The sequence below is a fragment of the Talpa europaea genome, assembly GCF_964194135.1.
Source record: "Talpa europaea genome assembly, chromosome: 4".
Taxonomy (NCBI): Eukaryota; Metazoa; Chordata; class Mammalia; order Eulipotyphla; family Talpidae; genus Talpa; species Talpa europaea.
Genome location: NC_140070.1, coordinates 84,513,999 through 84,541,739, shown reverse-complemented (window position 1 = coordinate 84,541,739; position 27,741 = coordinate 84,513,999). Strand labels below are relative to the sequence as shown.

Sequence of the window (27,741 nt, the reverse complement as noted above, 5' to 3'; positions counted from 1 at the left end):
GGTGAGACAGGAGAGGTCCTGGTGGGGGATCAAACTTATCCTGCAGTGGCTGTCCATAGCTTGATAGTGCTGAGACTTTAACCCCTGCACCACCAGGGAGGCCTAAGCAGAATTATCCTTTATAGTCAAAGGTTTCTCATGGAAATTGAGGAGGTTTGGCTAGATTGGTTTAGTACTAAGATTCTCTTCAGTTTTCACTTGGAAAATTCAATAAAAACTTTCTTTCCTTATGAAGTCTCCCAGTGGCAATTTGAAAAATTAAAAGTCCTAAACATGAGTGAATATGTGATTAAAATTATGTATTAAAATTCTTAACAAATGTGGTTACTCACAGTAAATAAAATACACATTGAAAAAAAAGTAGGGGGTCTTCCTGGTGGCCTAGGGGTTAAATCTCAGTGCTACCATAGCTGTGGCCTGAATTTCATGCCTGGCCTGGGAGGTGACTCACATGGCACAGCAGACCTCTCCTGTCTCATCCTTTGCTCCCCTCATCAGTGTATTTCAGTAGATCCACCTATTCTGCTACCCACTCTGTCTCTAACACTTCTGGCCTACATCCCATTCTTCTATGCATAGATAAACAAATCTTTAAAAAAAAGAAAAAAATGTAGACTGTTTACTCAGTATCTAAAATTGTGTAAATTTGAGGATGCAATATTTTAAATTTATCATTATAATATTTTATGTTAGCCTGAAGGTGGGCCTCCTTAGGAACTAAAATTTTCTCTATTGCTAAAATCTGGGTAATATATTAGTATTATTTTAGTTATAAGAATTGTTTTATTTGTTCCATCTTACAATTAATAGTAATGTTAAGTTTTACATGTTGTATAATTCAAACTTCCATCATCTGATAAATTTACTCTTCCAAATTTTCTTCTTGGAGGTAGTGTAAAATATTTCCTGAGTCTTTTACCAACCATCTCTGACTTAAAAATGTTACCTCAGGCAGAAAAATGTGAAATATTAAACTTGACACATGGGAAGCTTTCTTTTATTCTGTTAATTTATTTAATTTACATGTGTACATCCTCTTTTAGGGAAATAACTATTCTACTTTTTGGAACAAGCTAAGAAATTCCAGTCAGCTCACTCTTGATCTTCCTTTTCTTTAAGTAGCCTCTTTCTTTGTTTAAATCTTTTCTAGCATCTTATACTTCCTGTGCAGACCTGTTTTCCCCAGGGAATATTCTGGAATTTCTTACAATGAGATATGATCTATATTAAAGGAATCATTAAATTATAGTAACTCAAGTTAATGGGAAGCATTTTTGTATACTTTCATTTCAGTGTAATGGAATATTTCAGTGATTAGGTGAATGAAACAGTGACAGAGCCACAGAGGTGCTATAATTTTTTGTATTTATGGATTGTTCTACCAAATACAATAGCATGTCCTATATAGTATATGGGAAGGCCAAAATGAAAACTATACTTACTTCAAGAGAATCATGCCATTAATACTTAGGGGAAATGTCAGTGCATTATTTTCAGACCTAATAATCCTCTAACAGTCATTGCATCTGAATGAAAAGGAGAAAAAAATAAAACAATTGCTGATGTCTTTGGTTGACATTTGTGATGAGCGGAAAATGAGTTAAATTCACTTGCAGTGATTGATGTAAACGAATAAAAATGTCAATAAATCTGAATTATTCTCTGATTCAGTGCTAGTGCTGAATCAAGTACTAGTGAGTGGACTAAGGTGTGCCTACTTTTATCAGGCCAAGCAGATAAAATACTGTATTTCTTTACTTATTCCAAAGTTGGGATTGAGTGCTATGACATACAGGATACAAGTAGGTAATATGAGGGGGAGATATAAAGATGAATTAGTTGTGGTTCTATTTTTAAATTGATTCTGTTCTATTTTAGGGAAAAAAAAACATGTACCTAATTAAATGTAATCTATAGAGGGTTTAATTTTCAGATGTGAAAAACATAAAATATAACTATTGTCCACAGAAAGAGGAGATTACAAAAGTCCAGAGAAACAGTTATGAGAAAAACTGTCAACTTCATATAAATGTGGTTGACATTAGAATGTGTTTAAATTTAGAGTGAGGCTTGAAATTCTAGAAAAAATATGCTCCTTCTTTCCTTTTTTTGTTCCCTTTATTCTTTCCCTCACTCTACCCTATGCTTCCCTTACTTTTCCTCTTTTCTAATTTGCCTTCATCCATGTATCTATAGTATTTACTCTGTGCTCAGTATCATACTAGGCACTGTAATAAACAGAACAAAGACTTCCTCAATAGCCCATGGGTCCCTAAACCTCACCCCATAATAACACAGTACTTCTCACTCTATTAAAAACCAAACTTAAAATACATTATCAGGAGTTTTGTATGCACACACACACACATAAATATATGACTGCATATATAACTATATATTTAACTATACATGCTTTATAGAGAAAAGATTGAAGAACAATATGGTGAAGCTAAAATAGAAAATCAAGATTATATAGATAAAACAGGTGGCCAGTACACTCAATTTTGCCCTTTATAATTAGGGAATTAAATGTCATTACAAATCAAATGAAATTGTTTCATAGAGATACGGCTGTTTAGCATATATGAGAGCAACTTTGGTATCTAAATGAAAAAAATCAGGCACCAAGTAGACACTTCACTTAGAACAGGGTCACAAACAAAATTCTAGGAGTTTGAAGACTCCAGATGAATACATAATGATATGATAATTTTGCTCTACTGACTGGCAGTGACTGGGCTGGTGGAGTCTCTACAAAGGATGAGTTAAGCAGGGTGTAGGTGAGAGGAAGTCTCAACTAGGGTAGAAGACAGTGCAGATGCTGCATTGTTGATGAAAATGTCCCAATACTCAGAGGAATGGTTAAACGGTGCTTGAGGTCTAAATATTGTGAACTGAGAACTGAGAAAACAGACTTTGAGTCATGCATACAAATTACAGCACAACATGTTAGGGGCAATGTAGCTATCTAATCCACTACAGAAGTTAAGAAAGGATGTTTTATGTAAGCTGACTCATCTAAGTAGAGTTTTCTGGCTGAATAAAGGGTAATAAAAGCAGGGGAGGTAAAGGAGAGTTTTCCTAGAAAAGGATCAAGTATGATCAAATAATATGAAGAAAGAAGCAGCATGGCAGGTTTGGGGGAACTATGAATGATTCACTGTCACTAGAAAACAAATTACAAGACAGGAAATATGGCTAAAAATATGTTGGGGGCACAAGCCAATCATATTGAACCTGGAATTTCTATACTCAGCAGCATGAATATTATTATGGCTGTGAAGAGAAGTCAGTGTAGGATTCTAAAAAAGAAGGGAAATTAAAAATGAATTAAAAATGAGGAAAATTAGTTTTGTATTAAAAATATTGATTTAACATATGCTATTCAAATGCTCATATGCTAAAAAAATGAACCTTGGCCCATACCTCATATAAAAAATTCAGTCAAAATGGATCACAGACCTCTAACTAAAATAAAAAAAAACCTAGCGGATAGCAGAAGAGAACCTTTGGTTATATAGAATTTTTAGATAGAACAAGAAGCATAAGCCATAAAATAAAATAAAAAAAATTGAGATTTTTAAAATTAAAAGCACTTACTCTTAAAAAGATGTTTATAGTTTTAAAAAAAAGCTATGAACTGGAATATCTACAAGAGACATTTCTGAGAAAGGATTATATCCAGAAAATATGAAAATAATTTGCGAAAGAAAGAAAAAAAATCTCAGTTAAAAAATGGACATAAGTCTGGACACACTTCATCAAAGAAGATATATGGATAGTAAATAAAAATATGAAAAGATGATCAAAATCAATAGTCATTAGAAAATTCAACTTAAAATGGCAATAAGATACTAATATTCACCAGAATGATTAATTTTTAAAATATAACAATACCAACTGTTGTTGCTAGTGCAGAATCATTGAAATTCCTTTACAGAGGATATGCAAAATTTAAATCCAGCTTTGAAAAATGTTTGGCAGTTTCTTAGAAAATTAAGCATATATTTACATTTGATCTAGTCATTTCATATTTAGGTATTTATGCAAGATAAATGTAAATATATATGTACACAAAAAAACTTACACATGGATGTTCAAAATTTCCAAATTGGAAACAACCCAATGTCCTTCAACCACTAAATGCACAACTAAACTATAGTATATCCATACAAAGGAATACTGCTTAACCTCACTAATTACAAACATGGATGAATCGCAAGTGAATTCTGATAAGAAAATAAGCTAAATTCAAAAAGTTATATATTTCCTTTGTAGAGCATTGTAAAACACGCTCTTCCTTAAAGAAGTATTCTGATTGAAATAGAATAATCACTATTAGAATACACTAGTAATAACTGCTATAGGCAACACCTACTATGGATGACAAAATTAGTAGGAAATAATTTTGGGGATATGGTTTATTTGCATATTTAAATTATTGCCATCTAGCTATCTGTCTCTGTCTATCTATCTATCATCTTTCAAGTTGCAAAAGGGCAAAAGTAAATTTTCTTTTTTTTTTAAGATGTATTTATTTATTTATACAAGCACTGGGTACAGTCAGAGGCGCAGGAAGGTGAGAGAATTCACCAGAGCCAGAGTGGAGAGTAGAACAGGCAGACTGACGAAGTACACTGCTGAGGGGAGCAGCGGACGGCAGGAGAGGTCTGAGTGCCATGGGACCCTCGCCTGGTGGCCGGGGATCAAACTGGTGCTGCAGAGGCTGTGGGCAGCTTCACAACCCAGTGCTCAACTGCTGCGCCACTGGGGAGGCCCCAAAAGTAAATTTTCAATGGAGTAATCTTGGAGATATCACCTTAACCAACTGACCCATGCTAACATCCCAAGAGGAGATCATTTCCTCCTTAACACAACATACTAAGAAGAGGATATAATTTTTGTGATGTTCCTGCCCAAAATGCCTAACCGCACACTGAATCATGATAAAAATAATAGACAGACCTAAACTCCTGGATAGTCTGCAAAATAACTGACTAGTAAAGCATCTTGAAAGCATCAGGGTCATAAATAACAAGGAAAGACTGAAGAATTGTCACAAATTGGAAAATACCAAGAATATATAACTAATTGCAATGTAGGATCCTGGATGGGGTTGTAGAGCAGATAAAGGACATTAGTGGAAAAGTTGATAAAAGTCCAGAGTTAAGAAAATATCGCTGTACTGATATTTATTGGTTTTGATAATATTCACAGGATTATGCAAAATTCTAACATGAAGGGAAACTTAGTGTTATATTATTTTTATAATGTTCTCTGTAAATCTGAAATTATATAAAAATTAAAATTTAAGAAAAATCTCAGCAACATTCCAGCAATATACGCATTACCATATTGATTATGATACTGAATAAGAAGCTTGCTGGGCTTCCATTTACTAATTTCATTGATAATTTCTTAATAAGAAATCTAACATATGGGGGGATACTCATTTTCAGTGACCAAGACTTCTACCAGTCCCACATAAAAATCATGAGGAACTTGGTGAAATTTCCTCATTAATGAGTGACTGCTTTACCTTTGCAGTCTGGCAGGCTGGTTCTCATTCTCCTGAGTTCATGGATGAAAATCTGGGTTTATCTATAGGCTTCTTAAATTTGGAACCATCAAACTCTTTGAGAACAAATTACATCATGAGTAATTTGGAATGAATTTTTTTAATAACTTTTTTTTTTGTCTTTAAAGATTTATTTATTTATTTATTTATTTATTTATTTATTTATTTATTTATTTATTTATTTATACAAGCACTGGGTACAGTCAGAAGCGTGGGAGGGTGAGAGAATTCACCAGAGCCAGAGCGGGGAGCAGAGCAGGCAGAAGGACCGAAGTACACTGCTGAGGGGAGCAGCGGGCGGCAGGAGAGGTCTGCGCGCCATGTGGGACCCTCCTCTGGTGGCTGAGGAGCAGCCGGGGATCGAATGGGTGCTGCAGAGGCTGCGGGCAGCTTCGCAACCCAGCGCTCAACCGCTACACCACCGGGAGGCCCTGGAATGAATTTTTTATTTTTTAAAAAAAGTAAGACTATGCCCTCTAGATGGCTCTATTCAATTTTATTTTAATGGTAATAAGCACATTATATCTATATGCCTGAAATTGTATTTATGTTCCCTTTTTCTAGTTCTTACAGTTTACAGTGTTATCTTCACACTAAGCCACTTGTTACTAGAATTTTTTTTTTAACTTGTTGCTTCTTATTATAGTCTACCTAATAAGGCTGGTTTAAGATGGTGAGAAAACTACGGGAAGGAGAGAATGAGTTAGAGATAGATCTAGGCAGGTGATTAGAGTGAATGACCTTGAGAAAAGCCAGACATGTAAACACTGAAGGGAAAAGAATAAATTCCTCCTGAACACAGAAATTTATTCTCTCCTGTAGAGTACTTGCTGTACTTACACTCTGGCAGAAAGAAAATAAGCAGGTGATCCCAATTAGCCCAGTGCTGCTTGAACAGAGTGTAAGACACAGGCCACCCGGCTATGTCATCTTGTTACTATTTGTTACAGTCACACTTGGTTCATTTCTATTTATTAATATGCATACATTGCCATTCCAAATATCCGATATTTTCTAGTAGATATCCTAAGAATACACTAAGATTCCAGAAATTGCACAAGGATAATTCAACACTATTTTTACTAGCAGTGAATAGCAAGGATGATAGGCAAAGAGAAAAAGCATAGAAAATAATGATTTCTTCTCTTCTGCCTCTCACTTTTCTTTTACCTAAGTTGCCACTTTCCCCGCTGGCATGCTATCGCTCTCTCATTTATCAATAGTCCTTTTTGGGGCAGCAGCTTTTGTCATGATCTCCAGTTTTTCTTGTGTCTTCAGTGATGCCCACATCTTCCTAACTTTTCAGCTACCTTTGTGCCCATTTAGGAGTCAGGTTGGTACATTTCATTCCAAAGTTTTAGGAATTTGACAAATGAAACTAATGGGAAAGATGAATGTATGTTTTGAGGTAACTTTGTGATTTTGCATGAATACAATCTAGGATTCAAGAAGAATGTTGAAGAATGAATGTGGAGGGACCTGACCCAGGTGTGCAGGCATTTTGGCTTTTTTGCTGACTGCCAAATACCTACTGCTTAAGAAAGTGCCAAACACATGCTAGGCACAGTGGAAACACTATTTGAATAAACGAATAACCACAAGGATGCTGAGTATTTGCAATTTAATAAGAAATCAACAGTCTAATGTGTTTTTTAAAAAACTAACAGTCTGATTGCCTTTCTCACTCTATAGTCCATTGTAATCTGGCTTCCATCATCATGGTATGCAGTAATGGATTGTGTTCTCATAATTAGTCCATTCGATAGATGCTTTTCAATCTTTATCTTAGTTGGCTTCCCAGTTCATTTTATTCTGTTGATTTCTTCCTCATTCTTAAAAATCTGTTCTTCCTATTTTAGGTTATGCCTTCCATCTTTTTCATAAGCTACTGTTGTTCATTGTGTCTGGTAAGGGTAGTTCTCTTTACCCCCTGGGTAAATTCATCCTCCTTATGGCTACACCTGCCAACCAGTATTCATCCAGTGAATACGCTTTAATTTGTACTTGCAGACCAACTTCCACCCAGGCTCCTGAGGCTTTCTGGCAGTATTTAATGTCCCATCTTCTCACACTTATCATGTCCAGGTCAGAATTCATTATTTGTCCTTCAAATTTAGTATTCAGAATTTCCTCTTCATCTTTCTTTTATGTAAACCAGAAACTTGGAAACCATCCAAAACTATCCCCGTGTCCTCATTATTCACATATAATTAGTGATTAAATCTCTTAATTTAACCTTGAAAATAATTCCTTAATCTATATTCTTTTTCTTATGTTTATTTAATCTACTTTCTCATTAATTTTCACTTGGATAACTGTGCTAACTTCTTTCTGCTTCCCAGCTTCTAATTTTTCATTCAATGTATAATCCAAACTGTTAGTACTTTGCTTCAGATTTTTTGGATGCTCTCCCAACAAGTCAGATTCTTTGTTAGCAAAAGTGTTTAGAACTTGCTGTTTCCTTTGCCTTGGGATGCTCCCCTATCAAACTCAGCATAAATTGCTCCTTTGCTTTGTTGTTTTTTTCTTCTTTATCTACAATTGTATTTACATATTTAACTTTTTTGTTTCCTCCAGGAGATAGAAGCTGTCATTTTCTTTACTATAATGTCAGTAGCTAGAAGAATGAGCACCTAATTAAATATTCATTGAATAAATGAATAAATAATTATAACAACAAGAGCACCTGTGCTGGGAAATACTAGTCTATTTGTTGCTCACAGTTGGACCATCCCCAACATACATGCTTCTCAAGTGCACTGAAACCTTCTTTTCTATATTTCTAGGTTTGATTCAGAGAGATTTTTAACTGGTACTGCTCAGTAAATGTTTCTTGGAAAACAAAACTTTTGATTTCCCTTAGCTAGCAGAAAAACTGACCTCTAGAAGGAAATAATTATCTAATTCCTTTCATTATAAATCAGTTTTGTAGAATATTTTACCCTTATAATGCATATTTCATATATTCAAACCTTGATTTAGATTATAGAAAAATTTTACCTGTATTTTCTACTTTATAGATTGTTAAAAAAATACTTTATTGAAGGTACTTTTTTGTTTCTTCCTGAGCCTTTCCATTTTCTTCTTGGATCACTGATGTGAAAACCTGAAGTTATAATAGAGTTAGAGGTATGTGATAAGTTATCACTGGAACATATTCTCCTCACCAACATTTCATGGGTCTCTTCAGGTGAAGAATTATATACAAATATTAGGACTATATTTGACTCTACTATTTTCTTCTCTAATCTTTTAAATTATTTGTTCAGAGGTAAAAATTGAGGTAAATACATTGGATGACTTATCTTAAGTCTTTTTATGTGGCTAGTAGAGTATACAACCAGGTAGAAAGGCAGATGTCACCTTGGTGGCAACATTAATAGTTGAAATCTTGAAGACTGCATTATTCGGTCAATAGAATGCAATTTGGGGACTAGAGAGAACAGTTCGTGCGCATTTACTATACAATGTATTTGATTGGCTTAAATGTATTCTGTCTGATTTCCATATGGACCCATCAAAATTGCCTGGGAGGAACCCACAATATTCTGAAGCATTTAAAGAGGATTTGGGGTGGTCCAGCACATTCTTTTAGAGCTCCTATGTTGTTCCATGAGTCTTAGGGATATCCTAACTGGCTTCTATTACTTTTCACTGAATTTGAAATTATTTTGAAATATAGTTGTTATATCTAGATTTAGTTGTTACTTACTGAGACAGAGGGATTTCATTATTTCTCCTTTTGTTTCTTCCCTCATTATGAATTCAAACTGCAGGACATAGTTTTTTTGCAGTATGGTTACTGCAATATATTTAACACTTAGCTACAATTCTTACCTTTTATAGAAGACTATCACTTTTTTGATTATGTAGTTAATGACACTGGTATATATATATATATATTATTAGTTACAGATGGTTACTATGCATGCTACAAGTTTGTTCTTTGTGGATGATTTCTATTTGTATTTTGGAGAAAAGCCAATGATTTAAATTGATTATCTCTTTTTAATGAATTATATCTATACAGGTTAATGAAATTGTGATAGGTATCAAAAAGACACACTTTTAAATAATGTAGTCTTTAATAATTTAACTTTCAAGCAAAAATCACCTATACAGCCAAATATGAAAAGACAAAATGTGTTCCTAATACAAAACCTATACAGTAAAATTATGTATATTAAGAATTTATAAAAGGATGTGAGGAAAATTTTGTCTATAATTTCGCAGTACTTTCAACTAGAGTCTGTGCATTTATTTCTCAGAACCCCAGGGACTCTACTAACATTATCATATAAACCTATACTGCATGTTTATCTTTGTCAGTATTATCTTTGATGCAATTTGGTAGTCCTTAGGGCGCATTAATTGCTAGCTATCTCGTAACTACTTAACGGCAATATTGGAACAATTACCAAGTATTTATGGGAATGAGGCATTCATTTATTTATTGCCTTTCTCCTAAAAATCCCGTAGCACTTGACTCAAGAAGATAACAGTATAAAAATGCCCATTTATGTTTGCAGGAATTATTCCTTTCTCCATTTATATTACCCACTTCTGTACCTTCCTTATAACTTTCCTAACCGTCCTTTTCTACCCCACCAAAATCCTTCTGTTTTACCTAAGCTATTTAAGAGGGCCTCTGAAGTTGCAGGAGTGACTCTCACATGCTCTCTCTCTATATGTAGATATACATACACACAAAAATATAATTATTAATCCTTTTTTACTTTTTTGCTAATATCAGTATAATGCTTTTTTATTATTTGCCAATCTAGAAGAAACCAGAGGGCTATAGGCTAATTTCTTTTGTTCCCTGACAAATGATTTAGAATAAATAATTCCTACATCATAGGGCTATAAATATTTTGCTTTATATATGATAATGTGAATAAAACACACAGAAAACATAAAAAGTCATATAATAATTTATCAAAAGGAGAAAATAAAGATCTGATACTTCTCAACCTTTTTAATTTACTCTTGGACACTTAACTTTAGATATTTGATGTGTAAATACAAAAAAGAGGATTTCAATAGCATATTCAAACTGTTATTTTAATGCTCTGCAAAGATTTATAGCCCAACTTAAAAAGTATATTTTCTTCTAGAGTGATATAAAACAGAAAGAATAACTTGAAATGCCCATGCTACATTAATGACAAGTCAGAAAATACAAAAATAATTGAAATGTTATTTCTTCTATCTTTTTGATAATAATCTTTGTTAGGTATTGTGGCATAGTGTAATCTTTCCAAATTTTACATTACAAATCATTTATTTCACTAACAAATATTTTCCTTATTTTGAAAAGTGATACTCATTTATTCACATTGTTATTTATTTAATGTTATTTCAGATAAGATAATTAAAGTATAAAAATTTGACATATACATAATGATAATGAGCAAAAACAACAGAAAAATCTCATGGGTTTTAGAGTCAGATATGTCTCATTCTGAACACCAATCAAGCCTCTTCCTGTGGCCTAGAAGTTCATATGGATAAATTAATCTATCTGAGCTTCAATAGATAATGATACCCATATAAGTTGCTGTGAGAATGAAATGGGAAAGTGTATGTGTAAGATGCCCGGCACATAGCACCAATAATGATAACCATTTAATGTGGGTTACTATGAGTTGTGTGCTATGCTACCTATCTTAAACCTTTATAAATTTAAATTTAGAGCCCTCCTAAGGGCTCTAAGGGAGTAGTTGACAGGGCTCTTAGGACTTTGCAGCACTAAATATTACTTCACCACACAGAGGTTGAGTTACAGGAAGGAGTATTGCAAAAGGACAAAGTCTAATTGCAAACAGGTAAGATACTTCTACTTGCATTATACCTACTAATGTCCTACTGGCCTAGGCTGGTCAAACAGAGACAAACCCAGAATCAATATGAAAGAGAACACAAGAGCCTGAATACTGGAGGGCCCCATTAAGGTGGGCAAATGGAGCAGCCCACCTCAAAATCTGTCATTGAAAGCATTCTTTTTTTGTTCTCCAAACTATCATGACTGTGAGTAATCTACTTCCCTTGGCAGTACGTTGGCCAATGCTTTGTGAGACGGACATAGGAGTTTCAGACAGTCAATAACAAGTTTTCAGTAAGCTTTTACACTTTCCTATTTCCAAATTGGACATCAAATCTCAAATTAATTTCAATGACTTTAAATGAAATTTCAGTTTTATGAATGAAAAATGCCTCTCAAAAGTTTAATTTTATTAGTTTCTAAATGTCATTATTTATTACAATTCATTAGTGAATAAAATAAAGGAAATATACTTGAGCTTTAGGCCTGATCATTGTTAAAATAAAAGTGAATATATAGCAATCTTGGCATTTGTGACTAATTTTGGATCTTTAGGAAACTTCTTTTCCCACTCTTTGTATTAAAGCAGTTTTTTTATTCAAGAAATATATATATTTTCATTTTATGTAAATTAAAAAATAATTTCAGTGTTAATGATGAATTCTAATAATTATATGGAGCTTTGTATATAAGTTTTGCCTCAGATAAAACATATCCAGACAGAAGTATTTTATCTTAATGATCCAAAATATTTAAACTGTTTCTTCTATTAATTTTGCCTAACAAGCACCATGCTAGAAGTGAATTAGAAATTTGAAAAAAAATTATAACCCTTTATGCTTGATTCATCAAGTTCAAAGAGCAAATGATTTATAAGTAATAAAACACCATGTCAAAGCTGTCTGGTGACAAATGCAAACTCTGATAATGTCACAGTCTAATGTCAATACTCTAAGGGATGTTATCAGAAAAATGATATCTAAACTAAGTTTTTCCCTGAGTGGCTGTGGCTTTGCTATTAAGCCTTTAAAGAAAAAAGAAACTGAGATTATTTATAAAAGAAGTAACGGAGAAAATCAGTTACTTACTTTTTGTAACAACACCTTCTAGGCGAATGATATTTGGGTGGTCAAACTGACCCATGATACTGGCTTCTCTTAGAAAATCTCTTCTTTGTCGATCCATGTGGCCACCTTTCAATGTTTTGATGGCTACTGGAATCTCTCTTTTCCCTGGTGTCTTCAAACGCCCACTACAGACTTCTCCAAATTCACCTTAAAATATAAACCAAAGCAGATGTTTGTTTATACAGAATACTTAAATCCCATGATATTTGATATTTGAAACTGTCATAGTACCATCTTTTTTGTTTTTTAACGTAATGACTTGTGTGTCATTTTCACATGGAGTGTTCTTCAAAATCTGTAATGAGAATATGCGCTATCAGCACCATTTCTTATGAATAATGAAATGCATTTTCATATGCTGTGCCACAGGAACTACTATTGATAGATATCCCTGATCTGTTGAGAAATTATGTCTAGCAAAATGGATGATGCTAATGTAATTCTATAGAAAAGCAATCAATGCTTAACATTTCCTTTTCCTGTTCTCAATACTGATATATGGGCCAAATGCCTGATCTACTCAAGGAACTTATCAGGCATGTGTAGTTGATTTGATCCTGTAGGACATATGGCTGGGCCTTACTGCCATTAGAAATCAATGCTAGGGTGAATTGCTATAATTGGTGTATGAACTTATTCAAAAGACCAGGCTGAACTTGACTATAATAACTGATTATACAGGCTACATTACAAGTCACATGCTTAGAATACAAACACAGTAAGATTATCTATGTTCCAACAATGGCTCCATTGGGCAGATTAAATAATAGCCAAATATTTATCCTGATTTATTGTCTCTCTCTTTCTCTAGTGTTAGTGCTAAGTGCTAAGAGTTTCAAAGAAGGGTAAAACTTGGTCTCTGTTTTCAGGAGCTTAGGGGCAGAATTCAGATAAACACAAAAGAAACACTGAAAGGCCCAGGAATCAATTCTTTTGACTGCTGTATCAAGTAAGAGTAGGTGCTAAAGACTTCCTGAAGGGGGTGAAACTTTTGCTGGAGCTTGAATGAAGTGTATGATATTTGGTATTCAGTAAAAATGGGGCTATCCCAGGAGGGGTACATGGGAGGAATAAGGGAAGTGAAGAAAAAGACTCAAAGATATGAAGCAATCAAAAGAATGATGTGCATACAGGGCAGAAAGGAGATAAGGCTGACGGGAGGGTTTACTGTGGGAAAGAAGGTTGGAGACCTTTCTCAATGTAATAAAATAAATTTAATATAGTTTGAGATTCCAGACAATTTTCTAGGACCAATTGTTTGCAATTACTTAGGAGCATGATACTGGATCCCAAATTCATTCAACTATAAAGTGAAAATAATAATGCAAACTTATGTAAATGCTATAACATCTCTTCCCCATGAGCGTATCGGTAAGATCAAAAGCGATAATTCACGTAAAAGTGCTTATGAAATAACATGCTCAAAGTTAAATATATCATTGGAAGGGTAAAAGGAATATAAATCAAAATATCTTTGGTTGGTTTATTAGCTAATGATACTGGCCCATAGCTGATTGCAATGTAAGTTTCAGTTTAGTGGATCAAATTAAATGCTTGCAGATTTCAAATACACATATTTTCTTTGGACCAATACATTATAGTAAACTGAGTGTTAACGACACATGAATATCAACTATCAATTGATATAGATGCTACTGAAATTTTTTTTTTGGTAAAATAGCTAGGTAGAAAACAACACAAAACTTGGCTTTATAAATCATATGTAAACAAGTCCACTAGTAATAGTAAGCAGTCTACAGGGGAATTTGTTCCAGGAGAATTTGAAACAATAAGCAAACAAACAACACTTATTAGAATGTGGTCCCTAAATTCAGTGCATATGATATTGAGTTTTATAAATCTAACATAAATTTGACAGTAACAAATGATACTTTTGTTTTTTTAACTTTTTTTGGTATTAAATGTTTTGATCTTCACAGGAAAAACATGCAATGTTTTAGTTTTGTTAATATTTTTGATTTTTTAAAAAGATTTTTCTCTTGTATATAAGGCTTTGTACCTGGGGAGAAAATATATGTGTATTGTATTTAAATTGATGTCCAATACATGCTGAACATATTTGCAATTAATTCCCAGATTATTTTTAATGAATGACCATAACAAAATATTTCGTTCTTGTTTTTTCCTTCACTTTGCCTTAATAAATTTTTTAATTAATAAATTTCAGTACATATATTGAGCAATATCTTAAAATCCCTCTCCTGAAATCAATCCACAATCCAAGTAATTTTTATCTTAACATTTCATATTAATTTAAATAAACTTTTGCATATAATGAATGAATACAGAGCTCTGTTGATATTTTTTAAAGGAAGATATAGTAGTAATTTTCTTTGGATTTCTGTTGTCTGAAATTCATGTATCTTATTAACACCAGGCAGGTGTTTTCTTCATGTCAAGCTTTGCATGATCAAGCTGTTATCACACTTATTTCACTGACACACTTATTTCAATGGAAGCCTCAATTAAAGATCTGAGACTCCTAGAGCATTGTTTAGTCAAAGTCCAAAAAATTCAGTCAGAGAATGTATGAAAACCTTTATCATGATACACCTGGATATATCACATATATCAGGGCAAGGAGAAAAGATATTTTAAATTTAATACATTCATTCAATCATTCCAAAGATTTATCCATTACATGACTGTTGTAGCACTATATATAACTTACATAAATAAGAGAAATCTTTCAATAAGATTTGTGAAAGTTTATATATGCAGTCAGTCCTTCAGAAACTCATTGACAATGGAAATACCATCTTTACTATACATATTTTTTCTTTTCTGACACATTGTTACCATCATCATGACAGAGCTAGCTGTTATGTTGTGCTTATCATGAGCCAGGTGTAAAAACTTTATATCTTAATCTCAACAAAACTTTGAGGCAGAAAGCATTATTATGTCGCCTCTAAGATGAAAAGACAAGAGAAGCAATTTCTCCAAAGTAACATAACTGGAAAGTGGTAGAACCTAGACGGTGTGATTCCAGAGACCATGCTGGTAATCATTATTTTCTGCTCTCTGGGATGCTTATCATTATTACTATCCTCTTATATTAGTATTCCCAACTGGTAATGTGGTATAAACTATCATATAGTATTCAGACATGTTAACTGGATATCAAAGGTGGATGGAATGATAAAACCATATACTAAGAATCCTTCACTATAAAATTGAAATGGAACCCATATCAAATATTCTGTATGTTAGATGATCTGGAAAAAAACTATAGTCTTCCTGGTTTCAAGCAAGCAAAGAAATTATATCTAGGGTAATTAATCTTGTCACTAACAGCCCATTCACTGGCTAACAACCCCATCTATCTCTTTGGATAGTGGTAAAATCATTTCAGACAAGCAATTTTGTAGTATCATGTGTAGGGTCACATTAAAATATCAATAAATATTGGATTTTCCACACAAAGGCTTTAATATAAAATGAAAACTTTGAGGGGATGGTGTAGATGGTGAGGAACTGTCCCTTTTGGAGGACTGCCATAGCATGATCCTTTGGAGACTTTTCCAAAATTTTACACCTCCTGTTCTGAGATCTGGTACTCCCCTACATCCAAAATTTTGAAAACACTGAAGTTGTGACTCCTGATGTGCTTTTTACTTTTTTAAATTTATTTTATTTTTTTTAAAGATTTATTTATTTATTTATACAAGCACTGGGTACAGTGAGAAGCGCAGGAGGGTGAGATTATTCACCAAAGCCAGAGCAGGGAACAGAACAGGCAGAGTGAGGAAATACACTGCTGAGGGGAGCAGCGGGAGTGGCAGGAGAGGTCTGGCATGCCATGTGGGACCCTTGCCGATGGCCAGGGATCGAACTGGCGCTGCAGAGACTGCGGGCAGCTTCGCAGCCCAGTGCTCAACTGCTGCACCACCAGGGGAGGCCCATGATGTGATTTTTAAAAAACATATCTTCCCTATGTTTCCTCACACTTGCTGATTCCCTTCTATGGGAACATTCTTTCCACAAGCTATGCCCCTTCCTCCATCTCTTTAGTCTATTTCTATGTGGATGACTTCTTAGTAAAGGCCAAGATTTGAGGTTCTTGCTTAAGGGAAATATCCTGATTATCTAATTTAGTCTCCCACTTCCAAATGAGTAAGAGAAAAACAAAACAACAGCAGCTCCACAATCAGAAATTTGTTTCATTTTTAAAACGGAATGTCTCAATACTATCTGAATTCAACTTTCTTTAAACTTAGCTCACACAATCAACTTTCCTTCCTTAGTATAAATGCAACAGGAAAAATACTTTTAAATGTGATGTAAGAGAGTTAAAAAATACTTTTAAGTCTGTTCTAGAGAGGTATAGTGGTGTCTTGAGGTCTTAGGTAAATTCTATTATTATTAATGTTCTCCTGAGGCTCATTTATCCAATTGTATTCACAATCATTTTAGGGTGAAATATTAGAATCTAATTCTGTTTGATCTCTTCCTAATACAAAGCAAACATTTTATATATGAAAGAGAACATATTTTTAGAAAACTTAAAATCTCACACAAGTTGAAATATTTGAATGCTTCTGGTTCAACCTTACAGGAAGGTTGAACAGGATACAAGATTTTCTCATGTTTAGTAAGGCTATCCAGTGAGAGGAGGAGACTAAGACACAGGAGAGGATATATTCTTAGACATTAGAGCTTCACCACTTAATTGTTTTGTGGCATTAGGAAGAAGTCACATTACTTTCTCATGCTTCAGTATTACTGTTGGTGAGTTAAATACCTATACTCTGTTTACTTCTTAAGACATAAAGATTAATATGTGAATATTTGCAACACTCTATAATTTAGAAAAGCTCCATAAAACCAGAATCTTTTAGAATTGCACGATACCATAGAGGACATGTTACCCATGCTACTCTGAGTAGCCTTTATTGCTCAGTCCTTGGACTGTAAACAAAGTACAGCATATTGCTTATTTATTGAATATCTTATTCACAGTATTTTGACTTTCAACTTTACTGATACTTTCTTCCTAAAAAAAAAAGGCATCCTGGGGCCTCCCCGGTGGCGCAGCGGTTGAGCGCTGGGTTGCGAAGCTGCCTGCAGCCTCTGCAGCCGGTTCGATCCCCGGCTGCTCCCCGGCCACCAGAGGAGGGTCCCACATGGCGCGCAGACCTCTCCTGCCGCCCGCTGCTCCCCTCAGCAGTGTACTTCGGTCCTTCTGCCTGCTCTGCTCCCCGCTCTGGCTCTGGTGAATTCTCTCACCCTCCCGCGCTTCTGACTGTACCCAGTGCATGTATAAAACAAACAAACAAACAAACAAACAAACAAACAATAAATAAATAAATAAATAAGACATGCCTCTAGAAAATTAAAAAAAAAAAAAGAAAAAAAAAAAGGCATCCTATTTTTTTCATGGTAAGAAGATTTTTATTTGAAATACAGTTTGAGCAACATGATTATATTGAGAACATCTTTTTATTCCAGTAATCAGTGGGGATCAGATGGCCTCTCAGTGTACCTGCTTTCTTGCCTTCAGAAAGAGCTCCTCTTTAGACTAAACAATACATGGGATGCAGCAAAAGTGGTATTAAGAGGTAAGTTTATAGCAATATAAGCAATATAATCTAACCTTACTTGTGAAGAGACTAGACAGAGAACAAATGAATCCAAAAGTGAACAGAAGGAAGTAATAAAAATTAGAACAAAAATAAATGAAATAGAAACCAAAAAGGTGATACAAAAGAGTCATGAAACGAAGAGCTGATTCTTTGAAAAGGATAATGAAATAGATAAGCTCCTAGCTAGGCTCATTAAGAAAAAAAAGAGAGAAAATCCTAACAAAAAGAATCAGAAATGAAAGAAGTGGTAGATACTGCATAAATCCAAAGGCTCACAGGACAGTGCTATGGACATCTACACACAAAGTGATCAATCAACACAGAAGAAATTGACAAACATTTAGCATCATGCCATTTTCTAAAACTGAACCAGCAATAAATAGATACCTTGAATAGACCAATCACAAGTATTAACATTGAAATAGTGATCAAAAATCTCCCTTAGAATAAAACCCAGACACCTTCAATAATAACTCTGAACTTCAATAATAATCTGAACCTTCAATAATAACTCTGAACTTCCCTTTGAAAGGGAAAAGCAGGTGACCTTTAAAAGATAAGAGAAGCCAAAGAAGCAGATTCTTTCCTGAAGCTCCCAGAATAAGTATTGTTAATACCCCCGATTTACACCAGCAAAAATAATCTTGGACTTCTGACTTCCAGATCTGTAAAATAATTAGTGTTTTTTAAGCCAATAATTTGTGATAATACGTAAGTGGCTCTTAATATAAGGTGTGGCGAAGCATAAATTCTCAAATATTAGTCTCTATTTTAGGCTTGATAATATCCTCCCTTTAAAGCATGGTTTCTTAGGACTCTCCAGTGTACCCTTTCACATTCTTTTATTAACAGCACTTTTCTTATCAGTTATTTATTTCTGTTCATTTATTTTTCCCAATATACTGTGGAAAATGTAAATACAGAGATTTATGTCTTCCTTTTAATCCCCAGTGTCTATCACAGTGAATACCATGTAAATAAAGTTTACAAATGCATGACTGGCCAGATGTTCTATGGTAGACACCATCGATATGAAACTACATATGAAAGGATACACTAAATGTTTTCTGTGTTTCGTGTTGAGAGGGCAACCATGAGAGTATATCATTTACTCCAGTATGTGTGGATTACTGTACTAATACAAATAAGACATTTTGGAAGTCAGTCAGGCAATAAAAATGATCAGTATTCACAGTGGAAGACTTGTGTTTAGACAAGCATGACTAAGAGAAGCTGGAAGACTGTCAGTTGTCATGGTCAAAATGTTTTAAGCAGAGAAAAATCCATCTTTTTAAAGATACATAGATAAATATTTTGATTAAAAAAGCCAATGATTGTCCTGAATTATTATTCAAATGATAGTATACAAGTCTTTAAGAGCAATAAAAATTTTGCATAGATTTAATATACAGAAGGTTTCTAAATAAAACTATATTAGATCATTTTATCTTAAAGAAAATATGCATAGATAATCACTAACACCGCTGTAAATTAAACCATGATTCAGAATTGCAGACATTTTAATGTTTTATTTATTCCCCAAGGGTAAAAAAGGCAGATGTTCTAATAAAATAATAAACATTAAAAAGCTTGTTCTCATGTTAAAGCACCATTTTTCGGTAATGTAAACATTATTTTAGGTAGATTTTTATTCAGTTAGTTTTTTCTTTCAACATATTTTAAAAGGTTTATGTTTTATTATTTTGTATTTTCCAAGTATCTGTTATTACTGACTCCCAGAATTTTAAGTATACATAACCACTATTATATATACTTCTAGGAAGAAAATACTGCTGCCAATTAAACAGTGAATGTTATTAATTATGAGAAGCAACCTAAATTTGGTGATGTTCAAATAGGAAAATTCATGAAAGCAAAGAATTGAAAGAAGAAATCATTCATAGACCAAATAACTAAAATAAAATCTCATTTTGTGTATATCTTATCTATTACTAAGTATAAACTTAACATTTATATAAATTCATAATCATAATACATTTACTATATAAATGTAAGTCTCTTTTATATGCACTTACGATTATAAATGTGATGCTTACATATAACTACATATAACTAACTACATATAACTACTACATATAACTAACTTATTTTAACAAGTCTTTTTTTAGAGTTTTTTTGAAATAAGTCCTAACTTTTTCTATAATTTTTTAAAAACCAGCCTTTACCATCAAATGTCATGAGCATTAAAAAGCAACAGTTTAGCAATTTAAAAATTTTAATAACTTCACTTCATTATACTGACTGATAAGCACTTATTTTGATTTTGCTGCTAGTTTATTTCTATTGTTGTATATATAATATAAATTGTTTATATTACTATCACATTATTCCCCCTTTCTACTTTGTGATTATTCTATTTGTCTTTTTCTAGATTATTAAAAAAAAGGGTAAAGAAGTGATTAAACTCTTTTAATATACTATAGCCAACCTAACAAAAATGCTGATTATTTTAATTCTAAAAATATAAGTCAAACAAACTAATTTTCAGCTTATAGTTTTATCTTGGGGGTAAAATTTTAATATTCTTTGAGAGAGTTTGTGTAAAATTACATAGATCTGGTTTTTGGATTTATTATGTTTGACAAAACTTGCCAAAAAGCCCTCAAAATTTGGATCAATAATTTCTTTCATGGGGAAAAAATTGTTAAATGCTGATATAATTTATCTGGTGGATATAGGACTGTTTCAGTTCCTACTCTCTGAGTTCTTAAATCTTTTCTAGGAAATTGTTCCTTTTGCACAGTTTTTACATTTATGATCATAAAATTGTATTTATATTTCCCATTGATTTTTTTTTTAAAGATTTATTTATTTATTTATTTATATAAGCACTGGGTACAGTCAGAAGCACAGGAGGGTGAGAGAATTCACCAGAGCCAGAACAGGGAGCAGAGCAGGCAGAAGGACTGAAGTACACTGCTGAGGGGAGCAGCAGGCAGCAGTAGAGGTCTGCGCGCCATGTGGGACCCTCCTCTGGTGGCCGGGAAGCAGCCAGGGATCCAACTGGCACTGCAGAGGCTGCCGGCAGCTTCTCAACCCAGCGCTCAACTGCTGTGCCACCGGGGAGGCCCATATTTCTCATTGATTTTTAATATTAAACTAGTATTTTCTTTGTTCATTTGTAGTATTGTTAACTTTATCTATACTTTACATTTTAATCTATTTTGTCAGATTGATAATTTTATTAAAATTTGATAAAGCAACTTTTGATTTCGCTGCTAGTTTATTTCTATTTTCGTACATACAAAATAAATTGGTTACAGTACTATTACATTATTCCCTCTTTCTACTTTGTGATTATTGTATTTGTATTTTTCTAGAATATTAAGTTGAATGCTTAATTCACTAATATTTGGCAGTTCTCAGTACCAGCAGCTCCCATATCAGAAATCTTAGCAGAAAGGGCAAAATGACAAATATTAGTATAGTATTTTGAAAATAAGCTGTTTTTAATTTCCATTTTGATAATAATTAAGAAACTACCATATGTATATAAAAATGCCCTTATTTGTGGAAACATAGAGACTTCAATATAATATTTAAAAATTTAAATGTAATATCAATTATAAAGTTAATTATATTGTAAGAAAAGACAAGTATTATAAAGAAGCTTATTATCACTGTATTTGTGATAATAAGTCAATAGATATTGTATAATGTAAAAGTGGATGTGGAATTAACCATGGAATTTAAAAAAAACAAACAAACTAGAATCAGTTAAAAAGTACTGCCACAGATGAACAGGACTTGCACTTGGATGAGGAGGAGTTAGGGAGAGGGGATGGTGTGTTGTGCTTTTCATTATAAGTCCTACATATGGGTAGGTCACTGATTTTAAAAATTAAAATGTCACAGTATTGCTTTTGTGGAGACCACTGCTAAACTTCAGAGAAACAAAAGGTGCCACTGTTTTTGGGTAGTGTGGACATTTTTTCCATCAATCAGCAAATGAACCCTAATAGGCTAATATATCAAACGTAAGACATCAAACCACATTTATTGGCTTTTCAATTTAACTTTTTTAAAAAATTAAATTTAAAACCTTTCCTTTACCTCTTCTTTTTTTCAATATTTAACCAGGTATTGATTTCTGTAATTATTTGACCCACTACCCAAAAAGGAGCTAAGTAGTCTTCTGAACTTTATTTACAACTTTGTCATGCAAGACACTCCTGGCCATACTTGGAAAGAATCCACTTTTCTTACATTTCTAGGCATGCACTTAGAAATGTATTTGTATTTTGTAGATTTGCTTTCCATAAGCCCAGGCTTTAAACATTTCAACGGATTGTTCCATAACCTCTCAGTTATTTCTTGTCTTCATAGGAACTATAGATAATGCATAGAGAAGTGTCATTTAATACATCAAGAGCATAGTGATTTTTATATTCTTGTAGAAGTCATTGCATCTACTGATAATGTACATACCATAAATATAACTGAAAACTTTACAACAGGATTCAGATAATATTAACAAACAAAACCAACAAAATAGATCACACTTACATTCGTGGCTTAAACTAGTGGAATCTTCTACCTATATCTTAATAGGTCAGATCTTAAACATTCCTGTGTTCTTAATTTCAGTCATTGGGGTCAGAAACCTGAGATTCATTCTGTGTACCCTGCTTTTACGAATCCTAGAATTATTACAGGGTTCATGGCTGCTGACCACTATTTATTAAAACCCTTCATCCACAAGACATGCCAGTGATCATTTTAATTGCAAGTGTGACTGTGTAATTATGCTGTCATTCCGCAGTCTCTTAAGGATGAAGTCATCTCTTTAGGTTAGCCCTCTTTGATTCCTCAGTTTAATTTTTTTGCCATTATTTTCTGAGCAACTGATGTTTCTTTATCATGCCTCCTTCACAACATCTTACTCTGGGAATATATATGTTGAGTATGACATCATTCCCCTCATGCCAACTCTGTGCTAGGTTATAAACCTTTTGAGGATGAAAGTCATTTAGTGAATAAATGAATACTATATGTTGTAAATTCTATACCCTTTCATTAAATTTTATATATAGCATCTACCACCTGTCAAGTATTGTTGAAAGGGCTGAGGGAACAGCAGTGAATGAGACAAAGAGGATGATACAAATAGGAAAAGCAAAACAAAACGAATATATATCAGCTGGTAGTAACCACTGCAGAGAAAATGTAGGGTAAGGTGCAAAAGGAATGTGGTTGAAAGGTTACTACTCTAATATGTTCCTAAAAGGTCTCACTGAGAAAGAATCATGGTCCTAGAAGCTGGAGAAAGTGTGGGAGTAAGGAAGGAGCCACTGTGCTTCTGGAGCTAAGATCTTTCAGGCAGATGGAACATTAAATACAATGGTCTTGATTTTAAAAATTAAAATGTTGAAGTACTGCTTTTGTGGAGAGTGCTGCTGAATTTCATGGAGTGACAAAAGGTGTCATTGTTTTGGGTACTGTGCACATTTTTTCAATCAATCAGCAAATGAATGAACCTTAACAGGCTAATATATCAAATGTAAGATGTCAAATTACATTTATTGGTGTCGGAAGCATGTTGAAGCATGTCTGAAGAACAAGGAAGCTACTGTTTTCAGAGAGTGGTGAGTGTGGGAGAGGTGTTAGGAGATGAATTTGAAGAGATAGGTAGGCGAATAGGATTTCACTCTGAGTGTAGAAATTGGAGAATTTTGAGCAGACTGACAGTATGCTTTACAATTCAAGGGATTTTTCTGTGCTGTATGTGGAGCATACCACAGAGGGGCAAGGGTAGAAGGAAGGGAGCCAGGAGAGATGTTGGTAGGTAGCGTCAAGGTTATAGCTCTGAAGTGGTAAAAACATGATTAGAATCTGTGATATATTTTTAAGGCAGAGCTGACAGGGTTTGCTGATGGATTGATGTGGCATATAAGAACATGTAAACCAGATTTCAAATGAAGGAAGTGTTTAATTTTACCTAAAGAGTTACATCATCACAAAAGTTAATACCCGCATTAATGTTGATCCGGCTAAGGCTGTTTTATTTGGTGAATCAATGCACTTAGACTTAGGAAGTGGTGGTGGTGACGATCCACTCTAATCCTACAAATTATGAAAACAGATCAGTAAATAGGATGCAGTCTTCACATCATGGAGCTGGGAAGTAGATGTTGACAGATTGACACATGGCTGGAATTAAAGCATGAGTCAAAGCCAAATTCACATAAGATAGGGAAGATTTTGGTAGTGAAAAATGATTTAAGAAATAGTAATTGCCCAAGTGTCAGAAGATAACTTATAAAGTGAAGACTCAGAAGTATAAAGGTTATTTGTAATAAAGTACTGGTTAATTAGAGCAGGGCTCTGAGGTTAAACTACTCTGGGGTTTAATTTGGTTTTATAATTTATAAAATGATATAATTTGACCAAGTAATTCATTATCTCTAATTGGTAGTCTTTTTTGTGTATAAAATAGACCTATGTGATTCTCAGCATTGTGACTACTCAAAGAGATATCATCGCAAAATTTGCCTCAAACTTGTAATCATTTAATTACTCTTGCCTACCATTAAAATTACTCTTGCCTACCATAACATCAAAGAAAGACTATGCTTATTTGATATGATAAAGCAAGGCAGGTAACCATATGAAATATTCCAGCAGAACACAATATTAAAGGTTTCCCTTTAACAGGGAATTGCATTAGCCCACATGAAATGTTAATATTCTTCAAGCCCTACACAATCCTTATATAACAGACTTTCCCATCCTGTGATGCATTTACTCTACCATGGAAGCAATAATTGAGAAGGTATAAAAGATCACTAACTACTTTGCTATTATTTCCACCTTTCTAAAAATCAACAGTAACTGCTGCTTGGACTTAGCATTGAATAAACACCTATGAAATGTAAGGGCTGGAAACCTGGGAAAAGTTATTTTCATTTTAATATGCCAAACAGCCTAGGAAAAAAGTACTGATTATAACTGTAGTTATTAAACTTAGGGATGGAAGTATCAGGAACTATACATGATCATACAGATTATATAAAGAAGGCTAGATGCCTATAAAAATAGAATTCTAGCAATGCACACAATTATTCGAATGAAGAAGAAATTTAGAGATTATGCTGAATAATGCTGTCCAAGAGACAACAATTCAGTGATTATAACTCAGTTATGATAAAGGTACATAGTTGATTTACAAATCAGAACAACTCACTGGGGGTAATGGGAAGGACAAGTAATTGCACTGGCTGATCTAACTGAGACAGACAAGAACATGGACAATTTGGAAAAACTCACCTATAGAAACATGATGAAATTTAATAGGAATAGTTGTAAAATGGGAATGAGAAAAATATGTAACAAATTTGGATAGAGACTATACATACAATTTACAAAGATACGTAGTACAGATATATAAATAAACTATAGCTGTGCACTCAGCATTGCAAACACAATTGGACAAGTACAGAAACAGATCTCGTTGACTAGCAACCTGTCTGAGAAAGACCACTGTGGATAAATTGGTAGTAAGTCCTCCCTCTGCCAACAGAGTTTGGCAGCTATTCAAAGAGCAAATATAAACTCAGGGGGCCTTAATTGAGGCACAGTGGGAAGGTGCTAGCCATGTGTTTTCTACATTGATTAGAAAATAATTGAAATACTGTGTTCAATTCCGAAAAGACTTAGAGAAAAACCATAGTTCTCCAGAGAAAGGTTATCAGAATGATGAAGTATCCAGAAACCATGTCAGATGGAAATGGTTGAAAGGTTTAAACAATTCAGATTGGAAGAAAAAGATTTATGAGGTTCACATGTTGTCTTCAAATATTTGAAGGGCTATGGTATAGTGGAAAAGAAGGATTAGGTTTACTTTGTATGAGTTCAGTTTTGCAGAACAAGTACGAGTGGGCAGTATTATAAGATCATATTCAGTGTTATAAAGAAACACATTTTTACTTGAACAGATTCTCAGCTTAATGGAATTCATTGTTCTCATAAAGTTTGAATGGTCAGTTAGGCTCTATCTCATTTGCTTTTCACAAAAATCATGAAGTTGTAAAGACATTTTCTTTTTACTTTAAGGAAATCAAAGCTCAAAGAGGCAAAATGGCTGGGGCCTATTCTCATAATTTCAGACTTTCTCCCTTATGGACAAAGAATTTGAAGGACAAATAGACAATGAACTCCAAATACCAGGGGCAAGATCAGGAAAAAGACAACACTTAAGAAGTGCCACTCACTGTTAGGAAGGTTGTAGGATTTCAAATCACAGGTAGGATTAGAGAAAAATCTAAAAATCTTCTCTCTTGCTCTCTAGATATAAATACATAGAGATATCTATATATAGGGAGAGAGTCCCCATAAAATTCATGTTGAAAATCTAACTCCCAATGTGATGGTATTAAGATGTGGGTAATTAGTGTTTGAGGACACAGCCTTCATGAATGGGATTAATTCCCTTGTAAAAAAAGAGATTGAGCGTCCCCTCCTTACTTCTACCATATAAGAACATGGTGAGGAGAGGCAGCCATCTATTAATCAAAAAGCGGATCTTTACCATACACTGAATCTGCCAGAATTTTAATCTTGTATTTCTCAGTCAAAACTGTAAGAAATTTCTGTTGTTTATAAGCCACCCAGTCTATGGTGCCTAAGGTACTCCATTAGAACACTTTGAGCCAACTAAGATTCTACATATATATCAGTTATGGACTGAACTATGTTCCTCCAAATTTCATTTTGAAACCCTAAGCCCCTCAATATGACTGTTACTGGAAATTGGGTCTTTAGGAGGTAATTAAGGTAAACTGAGGTCATAAGGGTTGGGACCTAGTCAGACAGGACTATGATCTTGTAAGAAGAGGAAGAAAACCTTCGCAACCTCCCCTTTCCCTAGGCCCTCATGAGGTCACAGAAGCCAGCAAGCCAGTAAGAGAGTTCTCACCAGAACTGGACTGTGCTAGCCTTCCAACTGCAGCCTTCCAGCCTATGAAGCTGTGAGAAAATAAGCATCTGTTCTTTAAGACACCCAGTCTTAAGTATGACAGCCCATGTGACATATATCTGTGTGTATACACATGCACATACAGAAATCCATATATTTTCCTTTCTTTTTCCCAATAAAAACAGGCTTTTTTAATCATTTAAACCTTATATGTCATTATAAACCAAAAAGTAACCAAATTAAAATGATGCTAATCATTACTAATTGTCAAGAAGGGATAGTTATATCCGCACTAAGAAAAAGGAAGCTAATTTTTAAAGAGAAATTAGATGTAAGGAGCCAGTGTCATAAGATCCCAAAATCTCTTGAAATATCCAAAATTCCTCTTCACAATCCTCACATCTCTTATTTGACCACTTCTAGAACTCCCTTCCCCTGACCAGAACTGCCATTACTTATTTTTCAGGAGTTTGTCAAATGTCATTTCCTTAGTGTAATCTGCTCACTGGTGGAGATTTCTAGCGATGATGTACACATGTGATGTGTTCACTTATGATGTTTCTAACTTGTTTTTCCTGTTGCCTTTGTACTTCTCTTTTCTACTTTATATATTACAATTTGATTTGTTTCCTTCATGAGCCTGAACTCCTTTTCTATTCATTTTTGTAAAC

General features: G+C 33.8%; 1 protein-coding gene across 4 annotated transcripts in view; it reads right to left on the bottom strand.

Moving 5' to 3' along the window:
* The window catches only part of EPHA6 (EPH receptor A6), a gene marked incomplete at both ends in the record, with an annotated part of 657,283 nt that overhangs the window by 156,840 nt on the left and 472,702 nt on the right, over positions 1-27,741 (bottom strand). For all 4 annotated transcript variants that reach the window (XM_084232801.1, XM_084232803.1, XM_084232802.1 and 1 more), the window contains one exon: positions 12,491-12,676. In XM_084232801.1, the coding sequence (XP_084088927.1) occupies positions 12,491-12,676 (186 nt within the window). The remainder of the gene's footprint in view (positions 1-12,490; positions 12,677-27,741) is intronic.